Below are 21,315 nucleotides of genomic sequence, written 5' to 3' on the forward strand. Positions count from 1 at the left end.
CACTGCTGTTGAGCAACGACGGAGGAAACACTGATATTATCCTTTTTTTTAAAGTATAAATATATTAGTTTCTTCTCTTTGTGATCAAGCAGTAGGTGATGCATCTCCAATAGAGCCAACAATAGACAAACTAAACACCTTTGTGCTTGTTTTTACTTATTATACGCATTTGACAGTTGACATATATATATATATATATATATATATATATATATATATATATATATATATGTGTATATATATATGTATATATATATGTGTGTATATGTGTATATATATGTATATATATATGTATATATATATGTATATATATACATATATATATGTATATATATACATATATATATACATATATATATGTATATATATATGTATATATATATTATATATATATATATATATATATATATATATATATATATATATATAGATATAGATATAGATATATATATATAGATATAGATATAGATATAGATCGTGAGTGAGTGACTGTACTTTTTGGTGCATCGCGGCCACCGTAGTCGCGTTAGCCAACTTGTCATGTGACGGAAGAAGATGTCAACAAGCCATAAAACTGTACTGCGGAGCACAGAAAACGCCACTTAGACGTCGCTTTTCCTCACACACAACCATGGACACGCTTTAGCACTGCCTCCTCCAAGCTACACTTTATGTCAGCCTTCTGCTTTCCGTCCGTCACTGCGCAGGTACGTCGTTTTTTGGTTTCTTCTCCAACAGGAAGTCGGTGAGCTCACGTTAACCGCTAAAGTACGATGCTTCTTTTCAATGGTAATGATGACGTATGGTTAGTATAGATTATATAACGTCATGTGTAGTGATGTATAATACTATATTCTGTTATATTGTGTTTACTCCGTGTTGCAGGATGGCTGCGCCGCACAGTGGCCAGTCCTCCCTCGTGCACAGCTTGGCCACACTGCTCAGGAATGAAGGTACAGTGTAACACACAGACTCACGATACCACGATTATATGTAAAAGTACCACACATGTATAGAAGTACCACGTCCGTGAGGGTGACGTAAGGCTGCACGTCACACTGTGACTCAACCAAAACAACATCAGGTGTATTCACTCAGGTTATTTATGACTATGTATAGCTCCAGATTTCCCGTGTGAGTCTTTCTCTTTTTGTCATTTTAATGTGTATTCATTTAAACATGTTAACAATATACATATATCCAACAAATAGGTTACACAGACTGTAATATAATACATATATCATGCATGTATCTGGACTGCTACATAATATATGTATGTGTAATTCACAGTGGGTTTGATATTAAGTGATAAGGTAAGTTAACTATAAATTAACTATTAACAGTGTGAGCACACTGCGGTAATTAACTTGATTTAAAAGAGGTGTTTTCCACAGTCAACCCACTGTATAGTCAACTCATGCTTGTCTCATCTGTTGAGTGAGTTTTGAAAGCTTACAAAGTGGAACGCTTACATTATTTATTCATGTATCCTGTTGCTTATGCAAAAACACACACAAACACAATCACACACTGTCAGCAGAGTTTATCCTTGCATGATCATTTTTTTCTGTGCACCTGTCCACCAGATATGAATGAAATGAAAATGAATGAATGAAATGAAATGAAAAGTACTTTATTAATCTCCAAGGAGAATTTTTTTTTTTTTAGATATGTATTAGACAGCACGTGATCATGTAATTTGAGAATAGCGCCAGTTATAATTTTCCCGGGGTTGAAATTGTACCGGCTGAGAGTGAAATGACTCGTCTCTCCGGCCTCCAGGCGACGTGGTGCTGGACGGCACCAGCACTCTGACCCTGCCGGCGGCCAGCTTGCAGCAGCTCACGCGGCTGTTTGAACAGTACTTGCTGTCCAGGAGCCAGCAGCATGGCTTCCTCGCGTTGCCCTCCCACCCCGCCGACACGGCGTCCCTGCTGCAGCTGCAGTTCCTGTTTGACGTCCTGCAGAAGACCATCTCCCTCAAGGTCAGCTGGGGGTCACTGGAATTAAGACTCTCCACGTGAACTGTTGAAACGTCTCTAATATCCATGTCTAAGGCCTCATGGAAAACTCCCAAAAGACAATTTAGTGTGTGTATGATGTTGTTTCTGTAATTCTTCATTAATGCACTATGGTCACGTGTTGAACACTGAAAGAAATGTTTATTTATCGTAATTTCTTACCATTTTAAATGAAGTGTTTGTTAGATTTGTCATCTATTTACTTGTCGCCCTGCTGGAGTTTTCATTTGTGGCGTGTTGTGTGTCTTTATTGTTGAACGCAGCTCATCAACCCGCCAGACGTGAAACTTCACTCTGTGGTGAAAATCTTCCCGTTCAAGTCTCTGAAATATTTGGAGGTAGAGTCTGAACCATAACCACACTACTTCTTTGCATCAGTGTCTTTTATTTCCTTCCTCAGTTTCCGTCGCGTAATGAAAACAAGATCCATTTCATATTTCTCTTCGTTTCTCCTCCTCACCAGCTGAAGCGAGTCCCTCCGCACTGCCTCGAAGGACTCCGAGGAGTTTACTCCCAGTTGGAGGTCTTCACATGTTCAAAGAGCCTCGACTCCCTGGAGGTACTGTCAATGTGCGGTGTGTTTAGTGTCACGGAGTGTATTCAGCCCATGTCTTGCCATAAAAAAGTCAAAATGATTTACGGCTGTGTGTTTTTCCAAGGAGCTTCTTTCTCTGTGTGGAGGCGACCTGAGCTCTGCGCTGCCTTGGCTGGAACTGCACACGCTCAACTTCAGCTACAACGCCATTGTCTGCCTCGACCAATCACTGGTGAGACGCGCTCGGACGCATCGTCGCCGACTTATGAGCTGACGTCCTCGTCACCTGACCGCAACCGTCTCTTTCTTCCACAGAGTTTGCTGAACGTCCTGAAGTCCTTAGATTTAAGCCATAACAAGATTCAGGAGTGTGCTGAATTTCTCAAGGTTTCTATTTGTTTGATTACGAGTCAACTTTGAATATAATTGCTGTGTGCGACACGTCCTCGTTTTGGCTCCCGGCCATGTCTCATTTCCTCATTGCTTCTCCTCAGCCCCTGAGTGAGCTGGAGCACTTGAACCTGGGCTACAACTGCCTGCAGAGGGCGCCGACGCTGGGCCCGAGCGCCCGGGCCAAACTCTGCTCACTCGTCCTGCGAAACAACGAACTGGAGACCATCAACGGTAAAGTCGAGCGAGGACGCCGTGACCTCCGGTTTGTTTTGTCTTGTTGTCGCTCATCACACGGGGATCAATCTGTCTGGAGAAGAGCTCGATGAGTGAATTAGACCAGTGTTTTTCAAGCTTTTTTGAGCAGCGGCACATTTTTTACGACAAATAAATCCACACCAACAACCCAAAAAAGTTACAAAATGTCACATTGTAGCATAATACAGCATAACTACTGGTTAAAAACCACTGCATTACACGTCCGAGCTGCATGTTTCTGTGACGCCGCTGCATACTTTGTGCGGCTGACGCTGTGTCCCTGTGTGTATGTGCTGTCTGAGCGAGCAGGTGTGGAGCATTTGTCCTCGCTCCAGCACTTAGACCTGGCCTACAACCTGCTGCTGGAGCACTCGCAGCTGGCCCCGCTGTCCCTGCTGCACTGCCTCAGCACGGTATGTAAACACATGCGGACACGCGGCATTTGTCGACGATGTACATTTTCGAAACGTATTTGAGAACGACTCACTGTCGGGTGAAATGTTGTTTTTTTAAAACTTTTAAACAGATTATTATTGGTTTTCACCTGAAACTCGAGTTGTATGTTTCACCATATCGATGGCACACAAGTAGAAAAGATAAGATAAAAAATATTCAATTAAAAAAAGTGTCATCCATCTATTTTCAACAGAAAAGTAGAACGCCGTGGTCTCTCACCATGGCTTCTCCTCGATTTAATTAATCTAAACAGACAATAACTAGAATTTGTCCCATAATTTGACTTGTGGGTTAGAGTCGCCTCCTTTTAAGGGAAAGCCTGAGTCTCTTTTTAACTGAACACAAAGATACCGCTGAGCTCGGGAGAAACTGTGCCTCAAAGTCTTTTCATAACTCCACATTGCCAGAAGCAATTGGGTCCAATTTCTCTTCGGCGTCTTGTTCAGTGTGTTGTTTTCTGATGGTGTGGCGTTTTTAATAATGTCTTCTTTCAGCTGAACCTGGAGGGCAACCCGCTGTACTTCCAGAAGACCCACCGGACCTGCACCGTCCGCCATCTCTCCCCGAAGGCCGCAAACCTCAGAGTGAGTCACCGTTCTCGCTCGACATCTTTCAAACCTGAAGAATCAGAATACCTGGGATGGAAACATGCTCAGAGGCACACCGAGCTACAAACTCAAACACGTGGAGGGAATTTAAATGGAAAATAATCACCAGATTCTTCAGAACTCCAGACATAGCAGCCAAGATGGGCCCAACACATCCCAACTTGTGTTGGCGGGATTGCGGAAGCATAGCCAATCACACACACATATTCTGGCTGTGCGCTAAGTTAAATACGTTCTGGACGGAGGTATTTGAAGCCCTCAAAGAGGTCTTCCAACAAGACATCCAACAAGACTCCACAGTAGCATTATTGGGAGCGAAACCTGAAGGCCTGGACGGAAAGGGCAAAAAATACCTCCTCAACATACTGCTCACAGCAGCATTGAAGAGCATAACCACCAGATGGCTAAAACCAGATCCCCCAACATACGATATATGGATCCAAAAAGTATGGGGCATCTATCAAATGGAGCAAATCACATATTCATTAAGGCTCCAGAAGCCTATATTTAGTAAAGGATGGAGCCCTGTCGCAGCATTATTACTACAATGAGGTGTTTACTATATGCTGTTTGGCCCTCTGTGCATAGAGTAAGTGAGAGCATTTCGGTCATATACAGTACACACATATACACAATCTTCTCTGGAAGGCATGTATAGCACACACAATACTACACGTGGGACTGGACAATTATTGGTTCTTCAGCCTATTTTAATTAAGTATTTTATTTAAATTTGTATTTATTTATCCCCTCCTTTCATTATTTCCCCATCTTTGTTGTTTTTTTTTTGTTATTTTATTTTCTTGGAATGATTACCATTTGAAGTTGATTGTTCTTTCTGTGTGTTGTACACTGTACCTGAATATCATGTGTACCGAGACATACAACTGAAATTGACAAAGAATGTGACTGTCTGAAAGTCCATGATGAAAACTAAATAAAAAGTGAGTTTAAAAACAAAAAACCTTGAAGAATGCACCCAAAAATATACTTTACAAGGAACCTGACAGTTGCTTTCTAGATTAATTGACTCATCTTTCATCTAGACAATGTCAGAAAATATGATAAATGTCCTTCCAAAGTTACCAAAGTCAAAGGTGATGTCTTCAAATGTCCTGATAGTAAGTTTATTATGAAATGCAACAGAAAAAATAAAATCTACATCTTTGAGAGGGTGAAAACAGCATTTTCTATCAATGAACTAAAGATAACTTTTAGACTTTTTCTTTTGTTATTTTCTTCCAGCTCAAACTCGACGGTTCCTCGCTCTCCTCTTATGAGTTATCAGTAAGTTTCTCAATTGATTCACGCCAATCCCAGTGTGGCGAGCCGATACCTCTGTGTAGATAAACATATAAACGTGTGAAGTGTGTGGCTGAACGATCTCTTCTGCAGGTTCTGCCCAAACCAGGCCAGCGGATCGTCCAGCCGCAGCCCGACCCCCCGGCAGCAGAACGGAGCAACCAGGAAGTGTCGAGCGGCGCCGGGGAGCTGAGTGACAGCATGTCAGCCGGAGAAGTGGCGCGCATTCGGAGGAAGAAATCCAAGGTGAGGTGTTTGAACTGGTTGTGCGTGGACACGTGGACGTACTCTCTGAAAGCCACTGGAGTTTTAGGAGGATTTGAACTCTTCGCTGGTCTCATTTTGGGTTTCAGGGTAAGGTGAGAGTGCGGAGGGCCAGCATATCCGAGCCCAGCGACACGGACTACGAGCCCAGGCTGCGTTCCTCCTCACAGAGTGCGTTTTCAGAGCATGTCCGCCCAAACCTCTAATATCACCTCCTTCTCCGACCTCTATTGTCTTACCCATGGATTTAAACCCGTTGTTCCTCCTCTAGGCGTTGTCCTCCCCCACCAGCAGGAGATTGAGCGCATGTCCAGCTTCAGAGACCAGCTGGGAGAGGACTGGCTGAGGTACCAACATCATCTGGATGGCTCCTCCCCCTCCGCCCTCGACACAAACCAGCCGCCTCCTCAGGGTCAACCCCTCCACAACGGCTTCGACGACGCCGCCGCCACACATCTGTCCGCCGGTCCCGAGCATCAGCCGCCTCCGCCTCCTCCGCCGCCTCCGCCGCCCCCGGACGTCCCGGAGCTCCTCACTTCGCCGCTGCTCTCGCCCGAGCCCAGATGGGAGACATCGGCGGACGCAGACGAGGAGACGGAGTCCACCCTGCAGTGGCCCGGGCCGAGCTCGCGGTCCACGCTGGAGGACAGCGCGGTGGACGGCGCGGTGGAGATCTCACCTGGGTCCGGTCCAGAGGCCCAAAGGGCGGCTGGAGGAGAGAGCGAAGACATCAAGGAGGAGGAGGAGGAAGAGGAGGAGGAAGAAGAGGAGGAGGATCTCGGAGGTAGGGTGGTTAAACATCTGTCTAACGACGACACAGAGACACAGGAAGGCTCTGAAGGTTCTCCTCTCTTTCCCGTCGTCAGTGGACCTGTGTCACCCTCTCCTTGTGGGTGTCTCCTCCGACAGAGAGGAAGGAGATGCGGAGGGGAGCGACCGCAGGAGGAGCGAGGTGTTCCTGCGCATCAAGCCGGGCCTGCTGCTGGAGGTGGACGTGCAGCACGGCCGGGAGAGATGCCGCCTGGAGCTCGGCAGCCTGGCTCGGGTGGAGAGCACAGAGGCTGCCTGGACCCGCGGGGTGAGAGGACGGGAGGGGTGGAGGAGTGGAGAACGAGACGGGAGGGTTTTCATGCAACCGTCCCCTGTGGTTCACGAGATGTCTTTTTATAGCTCGCTAGATAAGCATTGTTGATTGTGATATTGACGTTAACCCGATTGATTGTCTCCCTCTCAGGAGGCGGAGGAGATGCTTCCAGCTGTGCAGCTTCAGTTCGACTACATCAGCAGGGAGAAGAGGAGGCGGCGCTACGTCCTGCTGGATGACGACCCGCAGCAGGCACTGCAGGTCAGCGAGTCCTTCTCTCCTTCACTCCCTTTCCAGAACGGACATTTAACAACGCGGATCTTGTCCGACGACGCGCCAGCTCGGACCCGGAGATGTTTATCTCCGCACTCACAAAGTCAATACAGTGACGCAATGCGCGTCCACCTGAAGGAGAACAACACCCACGGCCTCCTGTACGAGTCCCGTCATGCTCACAGGTTGCCCTTTACTCAAGCTATGTTGCCTCTTTTGTTTTTTTTCCCCCCCCGAACGTGACGTCAGCGCCGAGCAGCACACTCTGTTCCACATTTACTGCCCTCGACTTTTGTCCTCTCAGATTGTGCAACACGCATGCGTACTTTTAACACGAGGAGCCGAGACAAATTCCATCCTGTCTTCGGATCGAGCGTGTTCGGGACTCGAATTATGTTTTATGAGCAGACGCACAGCTCGAGCGAGAAGGATAAAAACCCCAACAAACACCTCCCAGTTCACCGTAGCTGCTCCTCATGGCCGACACTTCCAGATATGATTTACTCCTCAAGCTAGAGTTTTGGCCCTCTGAGAAGCTGCCACAGTTTGTTAGTTTTAAACGTGAAAATAGCCTTTGTGCGTTTTTTTTCTATGACCAAAATATCCATTAGCTGGTTCATCAGACAGTTGGTGGACTTGTTTAGTGCACACTAAGCTCCCTTTCAACAAACTATCCCAAACAACATGCCTTTTTTTTCTTCTTCTTCTTCTTTTTCCGCTGACTAGGCTCTCACCGACGTGCTGACTCTCGTGGCGGAGGAAAACCAGCGGCGCAACTCCGAGCTCCGCCCCCGCCGCGTCCGCCTGCAGTGCCTTCGCTGCGGGTCAGAGTTCACGCCGAAGGGAGACGGCCGGGAGGGGGAGGCGGCGGCGGGGGGGAGAGCGAGGAGGAGAGGGGCGGGAGAACGAGACGAGGAGGAGCCGACGGAGGACAGCGACGACACCAGAGGTGAGAAGCGGCGACTCGGCCTTCACGGTAGCCGTCGAGCAACGCTCTGGTTTCACTTTGAAATACTCGCGTGGTTCAGGTCATTTCACATTGTTTTTTCTGTTTCCTTTCTTTGTTTTGTTGCTTTTTGTGTTTATTTAGTGGAGTCGGTGCCGATTGATCAACAGGAGGGAAGGAAAAAAAATCAATTCTCATCTGTAGACTTTGGCAAGCTGCGAGAGGCATTTACTGAGTTTACACGGGCAGGGGAACAAATCAACAAACGGCAAACACAACACAGACACACGCACGAACAGAACGGGGAGCTTTTGATCGTCCGTCACTGACCAGAAGTAAAGCGTCACCGAGTAGAGGGAAATCTGTCGAGAAAGAAAATGAAAGAACGCTTAAAAAACAAATATTTGCCGTCGGAGCTCATAGGTGAAAAACATGCCCAAGCAACGTGATGTTTGGTTTAAATCTCAGTCTGTCAAAGAATCAAACACACACACACACATGCACTCGCTCTCACTCACACACACGGAGACACACACACACACACACACAACCACAGCCTTGAATCTGAGAAACCTTTTTCTGATTTATCATCCCTCATACTGAGTCACGCTCAGATGAGTCACAGTCGGCCTCACAAACTTTACACCCCCCCAAAAAAAGTTGCCCCATGCATTTTAATTTGTCTCCATTTAAAAAAACTGCATTTCCAGTGTGTGTGTGTGTGTGTGTGTGTGTGTGTGTGTTGCTGAAAAAGATAAGAAGATTAAAAAAAAGAGAAGGTCACACGTTGCACCTGGAGCGCCGTCACGTTAACGCGACCAGGAAATAAATGTTTATCATCATTTGACGCCAAAGCACTTCACGACTGCTCCCCGTGTCTCAGGCTCCCATTGGTCGACGGCTCGGTCTGCATTCTTTTCCCAAAACAAACTTTTGCCGTCCCAGGAGTTATCTCCTGTCTTTCATTGCTCCTCTGACTTCCCACCTCTGTAGTTAGCCGTTAGCTGCGTATAGATGATGCCCTTGGCTCCGGCAGACAGCCCTCGGCTCGCAGCGCAACCCCGACATTAAGACCTGCTGCAGCACGCACACATGCTTTGTTGGGCAGATGTTTAGAGGGATCTCTTGGAACCGCGCTCCTTTGTTAGTGTTTCAGGCAATAAATACCTTTTTCATGTGCACGCGTCTGAACGTGGGCTTTGTTTGCTTGTGGCTTACAGTGACACATGCCCCGCAGATACAAACAAATGTTTCTCCCTCTTGTGAAACTTGTTAGGAAGGACGGAAGGGAGGCGTGCAGACTTTCCGTCCATGTTCATACATTATGTGGACACAGAATGGACCTTGTTCATTTGATTGAAGACTAACAAGTAACTTTACTCCATTCATGAGTTTTTGAAGTGTGTTTGTGTGAGGTAGTTCTGCGTAGTCAGCGTATTGCTTATCTTCAGCAGATGGAGCGAATCAATGTTCTACTGTAGATGTATTTCAGACGCCTAAAAGAATCAGTGTCAGTCTCAGTATTCGCTGTATTTAGAATATTGTATGTCTTTCTGACGGGTACTGAAGCACTTATATCGCTCTCTTCAAAGGCATCGGATTCCCTCGCCAAAAAAACTGTAATTTCACCTCTCAGAACATGGGGGTTGGTCGACCGCCGCCTCCTTGGGTTAGTTATTCGTGGTATTGTGTGACTTTGATGTTTTGGTTAGTTCAGATTTACCTCATACGACTGTCTTCAACTGTTATTTTAAACTACGAGTTAAAAAAGATCACCGTTTTATCGCGATAACCATTTTTACTGCATTTGCCGATTGAGGCCACAAGGGGGAGCACCTCCTATCCGTTGTAAGCGGTTGATATGTTTTAAACAACACTAGTATGAAGCGTTTTGGCAATAACTTCCTGTTTTTTTTCCCCACTTTTTCTTCCAGGAGACAGTCATCTTTGTCCAGAGTGTGGTAGCGATCACGTGGTCCAACTGGCTGGCCAGTCGACCCCCTACTGCAGTACGCCCATCCAGAGCTCATCCGTGCCCGAGAGCGAGGACGGCCAGAGCCCCCGCCGCGCCACCAAGGTCGGTTTTCTCTGTTGCTGTAATTTATTTCCCCCGAAAAAAAGATTGAACCGGACTCTCATCATTTCTATGGTCCATCTCCATCACGGCAGGATGAGGACGCAGACGCCGGTGTTCGCAGCAGTCCGATCCTCGACGCCGCCGCATCTCCAGAAGACGCCGCCTTCGTCACTGCTCAGGGAAGCTCCTTCTTCACCGGGGACGACCAGGCCGCCGCCGCCGCCGCCGGTCTCTCCTACAGCGCGGGGCGCCAAAGTCAGGAGGACCTGGCGGGGAGCTACCGCTACACCGCCACGGGGACTCCACCGGAAATCCAAGCCCCACCTGCAAGGAGGCCCAGCCCGAATGGTGGGTTGTTACTGTGGGGTTTCCCTCAGGACCAGGCAGTTTATCTGGGTCATATTTATCGTTATATTATCTGGAATCGTTATATTCTACTGAAAACAATGTTGTCTGCTTTATAATTTGCGGCCATATCGTCCCTACAGGTAGTCCATCATACTTTGGCTGGTGATGTAGTGCATTGAGTTTTACATTGCATTCAGATATCAGATATATAAGCAAGAGGGTATTGGATTCACACAGAAGGCAAAAAGTACGTGCTTTGTAAAGGCAGCTGCAGTGTGTACTTAAAGTAATTGGAACGCAGCCAATGACATCGTCAAGATTGACCAAAAGTCCAAAAATGTCTTTTATTGTCACCAAAATAAAACCGAGTAAAGTAGCAAATCCTCATATTTTGAAAACGAACCAAATCAATTACTGGATTGTCTTAAATAGACAAATCGTGTCCGCCGTAGATGTTTTATATCCAGGATAACACCGGGCTGTTGGAGGAAAGCCCAAATGCCGTTCACATGGTCGGAGTCAAACTCATCAGCTGTGGCGTGCGGGTCTGAGCGGCTTTCCCGTAAGATGTATTTGAGTCTGAGGTGAGAAGTGTTTGAATTTTGCGGCACAGAAATGTGTCTCCGTGACGGCGTCCGACATCTGCCTGCCGGTTTTTTAGACGAACCGCGCGGTGCGACAAGACAGATGGAAGCGATGGAGGAAGAATGAAAGCCGACGAGACGGACTGCTGAGTCGTCATAATGACAGCTTTCTGTATCTTTCTGCAGTGCCAACATTGTGTCGCCGCTAAACCACAACGCCTGATGCTCAATATAGCATCTTTTAGTGGCACACTGCGCCCATTGTTGTGGAGCAGAGGCCCTTTTTCATCTTACTGAAGAAGAGCTTTGTCTCAGGATGAATTACTGTGTGTGTGTGTGTGTGCACCTTTCACCTCCACAAGGAACGTTTTCCTCAGATTAAAAGCCGTTTTTCTTTGAATCGGATCCCTCCAAACGACGGTGTTGGGTTTGTTTTAGCCTGTCGTTCGTGATCAGCTGGAACCGTTCGTCCGTTTTCAAATAACCTCCAGTGCTGTTTCATTGGTGGATTTATTGCTCCTTAATATGTTTCTGCTCCGAGAGCTGTTGGCCGAAAGCTGCCGGCTGCTGCAGTAAAAAAGGATCCGTGCACGCGTTCATGAAGGCCAAGAAGTATGCGAGTCGTCGCGCCGCTGCCAGGAACGTCACTTTTAATGCAGGATATAATTTTGAGGGACGAAATAAAGTAGACAACAACATTTCACAGCGAGTATTGCGCCGCGTTCCAGCCCCAAATTCGTGACCTTGTCCTTTCCGTTTAGCGAGGGCCGCCGCCGCGTGCATCAATGATGACGGATGCGAGCTTTAACGGCTCCCCCAACGCCGTCTTCAGCTCGTACTTCATGTCGGACCCAACGACTGCGAGGCTAACGCACCGTTTGCGCGTCCGCAGATGATTTGGACCTGCTGTCGGAGGACTACGAGGCGGTGGACCACCGGCTGCAGCTCTTCCTGGACGTGGAGGTCTTTGAGGAGGAAGAGGAGCTCCACTCCTTCCTCAAGGTGTGTATGAGTGAGGCGAGCACATGTGAAAGTCGCAGAAGTGTATTCGTTTATTCATAAATTAAAGAGTGAGCATCAGAAATAAGAGCGTTTTATCACGAGACAGCTGTTTATTTATTGCCCCCGTTTTTAAGCTAGCTGTTTCCCCCTGTTTCCAGTCTTTGTGCTAAGCTAGCTAGCTGTTTAACTCTCCCATCTGACTCTTTGCATCTTTAGTGATTATTTGTTAAGTTTGACACTAAATCTCTGGCAGGGTGTGGTTGGATCAGGTTTGACAACACAAACCATCTCTTCTTCACATTTAGTTCAAAATGTTCCTAAACTCTAGCTCATGTGACATCCCCCCTTTTGTATTTTCCAGCTGAGCTTTGTTATACAACAAGCAGCGATTCCCAAATGTCTCACGTGAAACAACCAAAATGTTCCTAACCTTGGCAGGGAATAATGTTTTCCTGTCGGACCCCATTGCTCACAATACGAAGCAGATTGAGAAAAGTGGCTTTTCTGAACCCTTTCAAGTCTTCACTGGAGCGCACGTCAAGGCAGGAAGCCGTGTTATTGTCTCCGACTCTGCTCGAATGTTGCACGTGATGGAGGCCTGTGGCTGACCGCACAAATGTAGCAGTGTAATGTTTTTTATGTTGCTTTTTATGGTCCATTCCAGCTGAAATGGGTGGTGACAGTTTCAAGACCTGCAGCCCTTCAAGCTGCGCTTTCGAGCCCTCGGTCGTCTTCTTTCTGACCAATTCCACGCCCCGGCCCCTTCACTCTTTAATGTGCACTGCATCCTGGGAGCGCTCTTGCTTTCCTCTGTCGGACACCTGGGCCTGGATCAGGACCAAGTGAACCACAGCTGGGAACATCTGAGTTGTGTTTATCCAGTGACAGGCAGCGCGCTGGTTCACTTGTGCTTTTACTTCCTGTGTTGTTTTAAAAAGGACATGAAGCAAGATTTGAAACCACCGCAGAGCTTGTGACCGCTGAGACGACGGTTGTTAATAGTTCATTAATGCTCATTGTTGCGCTGAGCACCGTTTTTGCTATATTTTGGAGAAAATATCCATGACAGGCGACAATTATTACCCCTGCTTTCCGTCATGTTTCTCTTCCTCTGTGCCTTTTTCAGATGTCCGCTGTCAAATTCGGGGAGCCGGGGCAGGTTCCCTCGCTGTTGGTGGTGTCAAACCAGCGCCTCTATTTCTTGGAAATGACGTCAGAAACCCAGTGAGTCGAGCACTTTTACACGATAAAGGAAATACGGGGAATTGTGTTTGAGTCGCTCCTGTGTTTTTGGGATTAATTCCCACACGACCAAGAGGAATCCACGCTTAAATCGGACCCGTCGTGAACGTTTTTCAAGCCGAGCCATCGCCGCGACGCGTTGACAATGTAATGAAATCCTTCTGGAGGCGGTCAGCGACTCCAAAGAGGGCGCCGCTCGGCAGTCAACAACCGTGACTCTTGATGCTGGTGTGCGTTTCCACACGCTCTCCGTGAAGCATGTGGATTATATTGCACAACCTGCGCAGGTTTCTGGGTCACATCTTGAGAACACATTGACCTCACAGTGTCTTGCAGACCGCGGAGTCTTTTTCCTCCTCCTCGCTCCCTCCGTCACGCGAATATTAAAAAACAAAAAAAAAGACGCTTTTCTTCTCTCGTCCAGAGGAGAAGTCTGTCCGTTCGACGCGAGCAGAGTTGCCGTGATTCTTAACCGTCGGTTATCGTGACACTGTGCGGGAAGCCAAACAATTTGTTTCAACCGTATTCCTTCATCCTCGAAAAATGCAGCGACTGCATCATTTTTAATAAGTCTACTTTTGGCTGGGACGAACATATTAAAGTGCATTTCTGGCATGTCGCACCTTCCGCGTGTCGGAGATGACTCCATCGACCTGCACGCCCCCGTAACGTCGTTTTTTCCCCCCTCCCAGCAGGGGCCAGCTCTCTGATTGGCTGCAGAAGCGGGACAGCCACCCAATCGTGGAGCTCAGCTACCTGGAAGTGGGCCTGGCGTCGCAGAGCATCCACATGGAGTTTGGGGGCGTGGCCTACACCCTCCTCGTGCGGGACAGTCTCCGCTGCAAACGCTTCTTTGGCCTCCTGACAGGTAAAAGGAAACTCTGGCAAAGTGGAAAAAATTCTGTTTTTAATGTATGGAAAAAGTTATAAAAGGTTTAATTTAATGATCCTGCTCTTTCTGACTGAACGTACTGTGTTTTTTTTTTTTTTAGCACTTTCCTCGGGGCGGTCTCGGGGAAGATGCTGCAATATACACCGACTTTTTTTTGTTTTTTTGTTGCCTTGTAGAGTGCCGTTGAAGCCCTGAGGCAGGTTTTAGAACAGCGTGTTCCTCTCACGGGCATTGTGCCACAGAAAGCCCTCGCAAACTAATACGATACCACGTGTGCGACGTGACGCAAACCTCTGCCCCCCCCCCCCCTCGCCGCCCGGTTCACACAGACCGAGCACATCCTGCCCAGACCAAGGGTTCGGCGAGGGAGGACCAGCAGCCGAGAGGAAAACCTTTTTATTACACGGGGGCTCCGGCCTGGAATGTCTGGAAAAATATGGAAAATGAATTTTTGGAAAAACAGGAACACAACTTATGGAAAAGCATTGCCACTCAGTTCTACACACTCCGACGTTTTAGGGCATTTGGAGCAGACGGTGTGACCTGTGAAAGTATCCCCCCCCCCCCCCATTGAAACTACTGTTTCATATTACCAATTTCAGGACACACACACACACACACGTGAGCCAAAAAAATGTAAAATTCAGAAAACAGACATGCTGATTAGAAGAGCAGTCGCACTTTTTCCACCACTCCCTGCCTCCGGCTGCTGTCTGAGCAGGTTTGCGTCCAGCTTTCACTCAAACACAATCAAGCAAGAAGACGTTTGGAAGAACATGAAAGTCTTGTTTTCGCATATAATCTTCCGGCATCTCGTACAGTGCTTTTTAAAAAAAAAGAAAGAAAAAGAAAGTTTCTTTCTTCTTGATTTAACTTGGTGGGAGCTAAGCAACCCGGCCGAGAGAGCAGCGTAACAAACCGACAACTGTCACGACAGTTGTGGTCCTCCGTCGAGGGTTAAGTGACACTTTCGATGCATTTCCCACTTTATCTTCTTCTTCTCCCTCCACATGCTTTTTCTCTTATCTCTTTCCTTCTTTCTCTAGCTTCCCCTCCGCCAGCGCTTTCTTTCTGCCTAAATTCATAAACGGCTCATTTCGTGCATTGTATTCTTCCCGGCTGGAAACGATTCCAGATTGAGTGAAAACGCACGAACCGACGGCTGGCGTTCAGGTAGATCCCCTCCCCCCCCCCAAAAAAACATCGCTAAACACCTCCACATAAAGCATATGATGTGTACATGTCCTTTTTAAAGTTGTTATTGTCCAAAAACAGCTGTAATGTTGTGTCAGGAGAAGTACAACGAGTCCATCGTCCAAGCTGGCTCCCATCATGTGGACAAAGTCGAAAAAACCACAACTGGAATGACGGAGGAGAGCGAGAGAGAGGGAAGGAGAGAGGATGTGGTTACAACTGGGAGCGCTTGGAGCTCAGGAATCAGCTGAATCTGACACGACTTCATCCAAACATGAGAGATAGCGCGAGCCCTCCGGAGGAAGCGGCCACAGAAAGAGTCCGGCTTCTTTCCATTGTCGTCGTCGCGATGCTGAACTCGGATAAAACCTTCAGAAGAAGGGCGTCGAGGGAGGCCGGGTTTCATTGGCCCCCTTTTTCTTTTTTTTTTAAAATCCTCCCCGAGTGCGATCTATTCACATACCCTCTCCCCCCCTCCCCGTGTTGTTGTCGCACTCGATGACACGCTACAACCCGCGAATGTGAGCGTGACCCCGCTTTGTGTCACCAAACGCTTTCTCATCCCACGGACCGAGGGAGAAACCTTATCCCTGCAACGAGAGACCTTTTGGCTTTCTCACAATAGAAGAAGAAGAAGAAGAAGAAGTCTCAGATGGAGTTCAGGCTTTTGTGTTTTTGGGTGTGACATTTTTTCAGGGCGATACTCTATCTTTTCTGTGGCCTTTTTACGCGACACGTTGATGACTGTTTACCCTGCAAGAGAAAAAACACTACTTTTAAAGTACACGTAGTTATGGCTTCACAGACAATTTGATGTGATAAATATGATATGTTTTGTGTCCCTTCCCTCAGGAGTTGTGCGTGAGATGGCTCACAAGTCCGACAGCAAGCTGACGTCCATCTCCACCACGAGGCTGAGCCCTCAGCACCATCTCTGGTACGCTCCTCTGCAGCGAGAACATGGCCCCCGACATCTTTTTGTTGTTGTTTTTATTTGTTTGCATGCTGGAAGATGTGGTCTGAACAGTGTTTTGCACATTTGCATGTGGTTGGGAGGTGTGAGTTAAAGGGAGTTCCAGCGCGGCACATCTTTAGTTGATTACAATCAGCTCTCTTTTGTAAGACTGCGCCGCTAAATGAACTGTTAAACCGCATCTTAAGTCGGAACACGTGTGGCGCTTTGCGAATCCCCCGACCCCCGCGTGTCATGTGGCGTCGTTTTCGAGCACCTCCGGTTGTTTTTCAGCACCGTTTTGGTGAGACGTGATGGTAGCGGTCCCCTGGAAAGGAATGCGGTTCTGTTATTGAGCATTTTATTTCGGTGGGGAATGTGTTTCTCATGAACAAGTGCAAAATCAGCCGCCCCAAAAAAAAAAGCAGATAAGCAAACGTTTCAATTATACAATTCCTTTCCTCGCCTCCTTTCCTATCTTAGTCCCTCCCGGAGGAGGAGGCAAGGGAGCGACGTGAGACTTCTTTACATGGGAGCCATCCTGTTTGAAAGCGACGTGGAGCACAGCTGCTCTTTTATTAGTCGCATGTGGCGGCGCGTCCTCGCTCGCAGCTCCTCTCCTCTTGGAAGGAGGCAGGAAAAAACACAAAAGCCGGAAATGAAAAAGGAGCCTGTCGTCTGGTGGACGCCTGTGTAGACGTTTGGACAACCCTGGCAAACTTTATTAATATTATTAACAGCTCATTTCCTCTTCAGCGATAGACATAAAGCAAGAGGAGGGAGGAGATCAGCGCATCCTGGTCCCAAACGCTCACAACACTCACCTCTCGTCTCTCACTTTGTCTCAATGCGAGCGCTGTCAGCTGTCATCATGTGAATCATCACCTCCGCGTCACAGTGGCTGTGAAACGGGCCCCGCGATGTCGAAGTGCTTCCATCCGAGACGGTCGTGGTCACTCGCACCTGTCAGCCCGCCGCGTCTGCGCTTTTTAAAATGTTTTAACTGCACCGCGCTGCTGAAATGTGGATGTAATGTCACTGATTTTTTTTTTTCCTTTTGCTCCGCTAGGCCTCTGGTGTGTGAAGACATCCAGGCAGACGTGGAGGACGGCCAGCTGCAGTTCTTCTACATTCTGGCGTTCGTTCTGCAAGGTGACGAACCCCACCAATCCTCCAACAAAAAGACTAGACATTGAGGTCTTTACGGCGCGTCATAAACTTTCAGGATCCTTTTTGTTCGGCGCCAAATATCTCTCTGTCGAGGGTTCTGCTTCCATCAGCATTCCCCCCGCCCGAGATTTCAAGACTCGACACGTCTCGTGTGAGGGCTTCTGAAGGTTCAACGATCAGAGCTGTTCATGCTAATCACTGCTGTCTCGCCGTCATCTTTTTCTGGATTTATAGCGGCGCTAAATGTATGTTTATTTGTATTTCACTCATTTAGCTCGCGGTCAAGGGGAAAATGTAGAATAAGCTCGATCATAGACGTTCCTTTTTAACGGGCTGGAGGAACCCATAAGGCATGGATTTAACCGATCTGATGCAGAAAATGTGGAAGAGAGGATGTTGTGGCTCCGTGTTAACCTGAACAGAGATCTTGTTGTTGGGACTGAACTGAGTGACGGGTGAGCTCGAGCAGGAGGCCTCGCCGTCAGCCTCGGCGGTACGAGGTCGGTCGAGGGAGCTGCAGGCGACACGCGGCTGTGCACGGCTGAGGAATTTCAAGTGCTGTAATTTTTTAGCGTGCCTAGATCTGCCTTCCCCTCCTCCCCTTCCCTTCCCTCCGCTCGCCCCGATGAAGACAGAGCTTTCCGATGTGAAAGATAACACTAAAAGTGATCCTTGCTAAGCATTTTGCGCCTGTGTTTCATGACTGTTCTCTCCGGTGCTAAATCAGCAGCTAAAATCAACACTCCAACACGTCTTTATCTGAAGCGCATCATGGAAGGTTTTCCCCTCACTTCTCTCCTCTCAGAGGACGTCTGGACGCCGCTGACGGTCCTGGCGACCCGGGAAACCCTGCACCTGCTGAGGGAGGATCACCAGTGGAGGAAGAGCGCCGGCGGCCCGACGGAGGACGAACAGCCGGCGCCGAGCAGCAGCAGCAGCAGCAGCGGCGGCGTGACGGTTTTAGAGACGCTCCCGATCAGCTGCGTCAGCGCCGTCCAGCTGTGGCCGTCAGACCAGCGCAGGATGGACATCAAGCTGTACGACGAGGTCGGTCAGGACATCGCTTTCGGGCGCTAAGCTAATCCTCCCCCCCCTCCCCGTCGTTGTTGTTTCCCTGCTTTCATGTTTCATTTCCCGCACTTTCATGTTTTGCCCCCGCAGACGGTGAAGCAGGAGAAGACGTGGTGCGTGCGATCGGAGAGCGCCGAGCTGCTGCAGGGTCTGCTGGCCTGGGTCAGGGCGCAGTGGGAGGCCATGTTCGGAGTGAAGCTCAACACAAAGCAGCATGAAGGAGGGCGGGCATGAAACCCCCACTCCTGTGAGTTTCTATGTCCGCGTGTGACATGTTTGTTGCGTTTGTCTGCACTCAGTCCCGCTCCCATTATCGCGCCCGGTGCTTTTCTTCGTCTCCTAGGCCGACAACGTGGAGATGACTGCACTCATTCATGTGGCGCACGAGCCAGTGAAAGCACGGGTTGCGTAATTATTTGTCCTCCAGAAAGCATCCGGCTTTGTGCCTCGTTTCCTTTACAGATACACCTTTTTAAAGTTGTTTTTTTTTAGGCGTAATACAAAAGATCTGAGCCTAAAATATGCCAAATCTCCCCCCTCCTCCTCCTCTTCATCCTCCTCCTCTCCATAAGCTGGATGGAGCCTTTCCTCGCCGTCTGAGGCTGCGGCGTGTCGGGACATCACGCGCTCAACCACGAGGGCCCCGGAGGTGCGTCTGAAAGGCCGAGGCTCGAGGCCGGGGTCATCGAGGGTCACCTCACTCCCCGATTCGGGGTCTCGTGATGCGTCTCGGCGCCGCGTGGCCTGGAGAGGTGGAACGGACGCCAGAACTCTGTGAACTTGTCCAAGATGAACAGCCGCAGTCATGTCCCTCACACGTTGAGAAACTTTGTATTTATTTGTAACCGGAGTTTGTTTTTGTTTGTTTTCTGACGCTTCTGTTCACGTGAATGTAACACAGCACCTCTGCTGCAGTGTGCATTGTGTACGCAGCCACTGGGATTCATTTAAATTAACCACTTTAAGTGAATTTAGTTCTTGTGTTAGCATTCTTTTCATATGGGTTCATGCAGATAAATAAGTCTTTTATTTTTTCTATAAATGCAGGGGAATAACTGTGATGTATAACGTGGATAAGTGAATATAAAAAGTAATGTGTTTGTTTGTGGGTTTATTGTGTGGTTTCCTTTTTTGTTTTTTTTTAAACTTGAACGGCTCCACATTTATTTTTACAGAGTGAAATAAAAGTCCCGTTTGAGCTTTACTGCACTTTACTGCAAACAGTGTGTCACAGAGAGCCGGACGGCCGTGTTTCTCCCTGGGAATTATTGAAGAAAACAAATTGCACTTCCAGCAGGGCAACTCAGCTCCACTGTCAACCCGGAGAAACTTGTAAATGTCATGATTTTAAAATCCTCCCACATGCCAGTGACTCTTTTGTCGGTGCTAAATATTAGCTCCTGCAATGTGCTTCATCGGCTTTAATTACTGCATTACTTAAGAGCTGAATTAACGCTTAAAGAGCTGCAGAGGAAGTCCGGGATGTTTGGTTACAGCCCTCCTCCCTTAAGCAAAGCTCCGTCTGAGTCCCGGCTCAGCTGTGTAAAGGTACCTTAACCAATTTCACAGTGTAAATATTGCTTTAGCCACCAGTGATGGACATGTGCTGGACACATGCGTGGGACCTGGATCCCCTTCAGCTGCGCCCACGTGGCCGCTGGACCCCGATCTCCTCCCCCCCCTCTCCCAAAAAAAAATCCCTCAAGTGACTGGTGGCTACTTACTCGCTTTGTGCCGCCTGCTTTTAATGTTCTTCACATGAATCTGACCCCGACGGTAGAACAAGAGAGCTTTTAGTGCTTGAGCCGCGCTTCCACTTTCCCCTTTCTTGTCCCCGCTGAAGAAGGTCAAAGGTCAGGAGCAGGAGGGCGCCCTCGGAGCTAGTGCGGCTGAAGACACTTAAGTGAGGACGCTCGAGAAGAGAGGAGGGGGGGGGGAGGGGCTCTGTTTCTGTTGACACATGACGGTGAACAAATCCAAAAGGAATTACGGGATGTGTGCGACAAAGCTTTCACGTTAGGAGCTCACGCGCTGCAGCTGCAGCGGCCTTTGTCGGGATTTTTCGGATTTCATCCGGAGCATAAGTCAACAATATGAAGCGCTTGAGTTGGAGAAGTCGAATGCACACCTCGCGCACGCTGCTTTGATGGAGCGGGGCTGTGGATTTGTTTGACAAAATGAGTTACGAATGCACTTTCTATGTTTCCTCCTAATGATATCTGTGTCTGTTTTTCTTTATTTGAGTGAAGTTCGGGATTAAGTAAGTGCCTAAAAGCAGTTTACATGAAAGTAATGAGGACAAGCACTTAAAAGATCTGGAGAATGAAGTAAATTGTACATCATTAATTCTGCTTTATGTTTCTAATATGGCATCTGGGATCATTTTCCTCGTGCCCATATTACGCCATGCCATTTCATTATTTTATTATCCTCCATGTGTTGATTGTCCGTTTGCTGTTGTATTTTCTGTAAATGCTTCAGAGCCTGCTGCACGCTGCCAGGATGCCTTTTAGTTTGTTGGCCGAAAAAATATGATCAAATTAATGAGCCCAGAAACTCACCCTTAAAACATCCATGAGTCATAACCGCTCCACGCCATGGATTTATGTCGCAGGGTTTTATGTCGGTGGAGAGGGGCTGGGGAAG

The 21,315-nt window shown here is 48.0% G+C and overlaps 1 protein-coding gene across 2 annotated transcripts; it reads left to right on the top strand.

Annotated features, from left to right (window-relative positions):
- The first annotated feature begins 537 nt into the window (after window positions 1–537).
- Window positions 538–19,769, top strand: stk11ip (serine/threonine kinase 11 interacting protein). 2 transcript variants are annotated; one of them, XM_068590979.1, is made up of 26 exons: window positions 538–707; window positions 886–953; window positions 1,783–1,985; window positions 2,285–2,359; window positions 2,485–2,580; window positions 2,681–2,788; window positions 2,872–2,943; window positions 3,051–3,180; window positions 3,514–3,617; window positions 4,155–4,244; window positions 5,514–5,555; window positions 5,664–5,816; window positions 5,924–6,005; window positions 6,106–6,618; window positions 6,701–6,912; window positions 7,069–7,179; window positions 7,918–8,140; window positions 10,072–10,214; window positions 10,307–10,562; window positions 12,039–12,148; window positions 13,275–13,372; window positions 14,083–14,258; window positions 16,329–16,413; window positions 17,498–17,580; window positions 18,404–18,645; window positions 18,760–19,769. In XM_068590979.1, exons 2-26 carry the CDS (start codon window positions 887–889, stop codon window positions 18,901–18,903), a joined length of 3,618 nt encoding a protein of 1,205 aa, XP_068447080.1. In that variant the 5' UTR covers window positions 538–707; window position 886; the 3' UTR covers window positions 18,904–19,769. The 2 variants fall into 2 exon arrangements, 1 of the variants encoding a protein (XP_068447080.1); XR_011078288.1 differs by lacking the exons at window positions 18,404–18,645; window positions 18,760–19,769 and having other exon boundaries at window positions 14,383–16,413; window positions 17,498–17,558.
- The last annotated feature ends 1,546 nt before the right edge of the window (window positions 19,770–21,315 follow it).

Source organism: Clinocottus analis, unplaced genomic scaffold, assembly GCF_023055335.1.
Source record: "Clinocottus analis isolate CAN_PGR_092001 unplaced genomic scaffold, fCliAna1.0.p SCAF_24, whole genome shotgun sequence".
NCBI classification, from domain to species: domain Eukaryota; kingdom Metazoa; phylum Chordata; class Actinopteri; order Perciformes; family Cottidae; genus Clinocottus; species Clinocottus analis.

Bases quoted from the DNA above. Each gene is read 5' to 3' on its own strand.
- stk11ip (XM_068590979.1), top strand. From the start codon at position 887: ATGGCTGCGCCGCACAGTGGCCAGTCCTCCCTCGTGCACAGCTTGGCC. The intron at 2,360-2,484 runs GTAGAGTCTGAA...CCTCCTCACCAG, and splicing joins AGTCTCTGAAATATTTGGAG to CTGAAGCGAGTCCCTCCGCA. The intron at 8,141-10,071 runs GTGAGAAGCGGC...TTTTTCTTCCAG, and splicing joins GGACAGCGACGACACCAGAG to GAGACAGTCATCTTTGTCCA.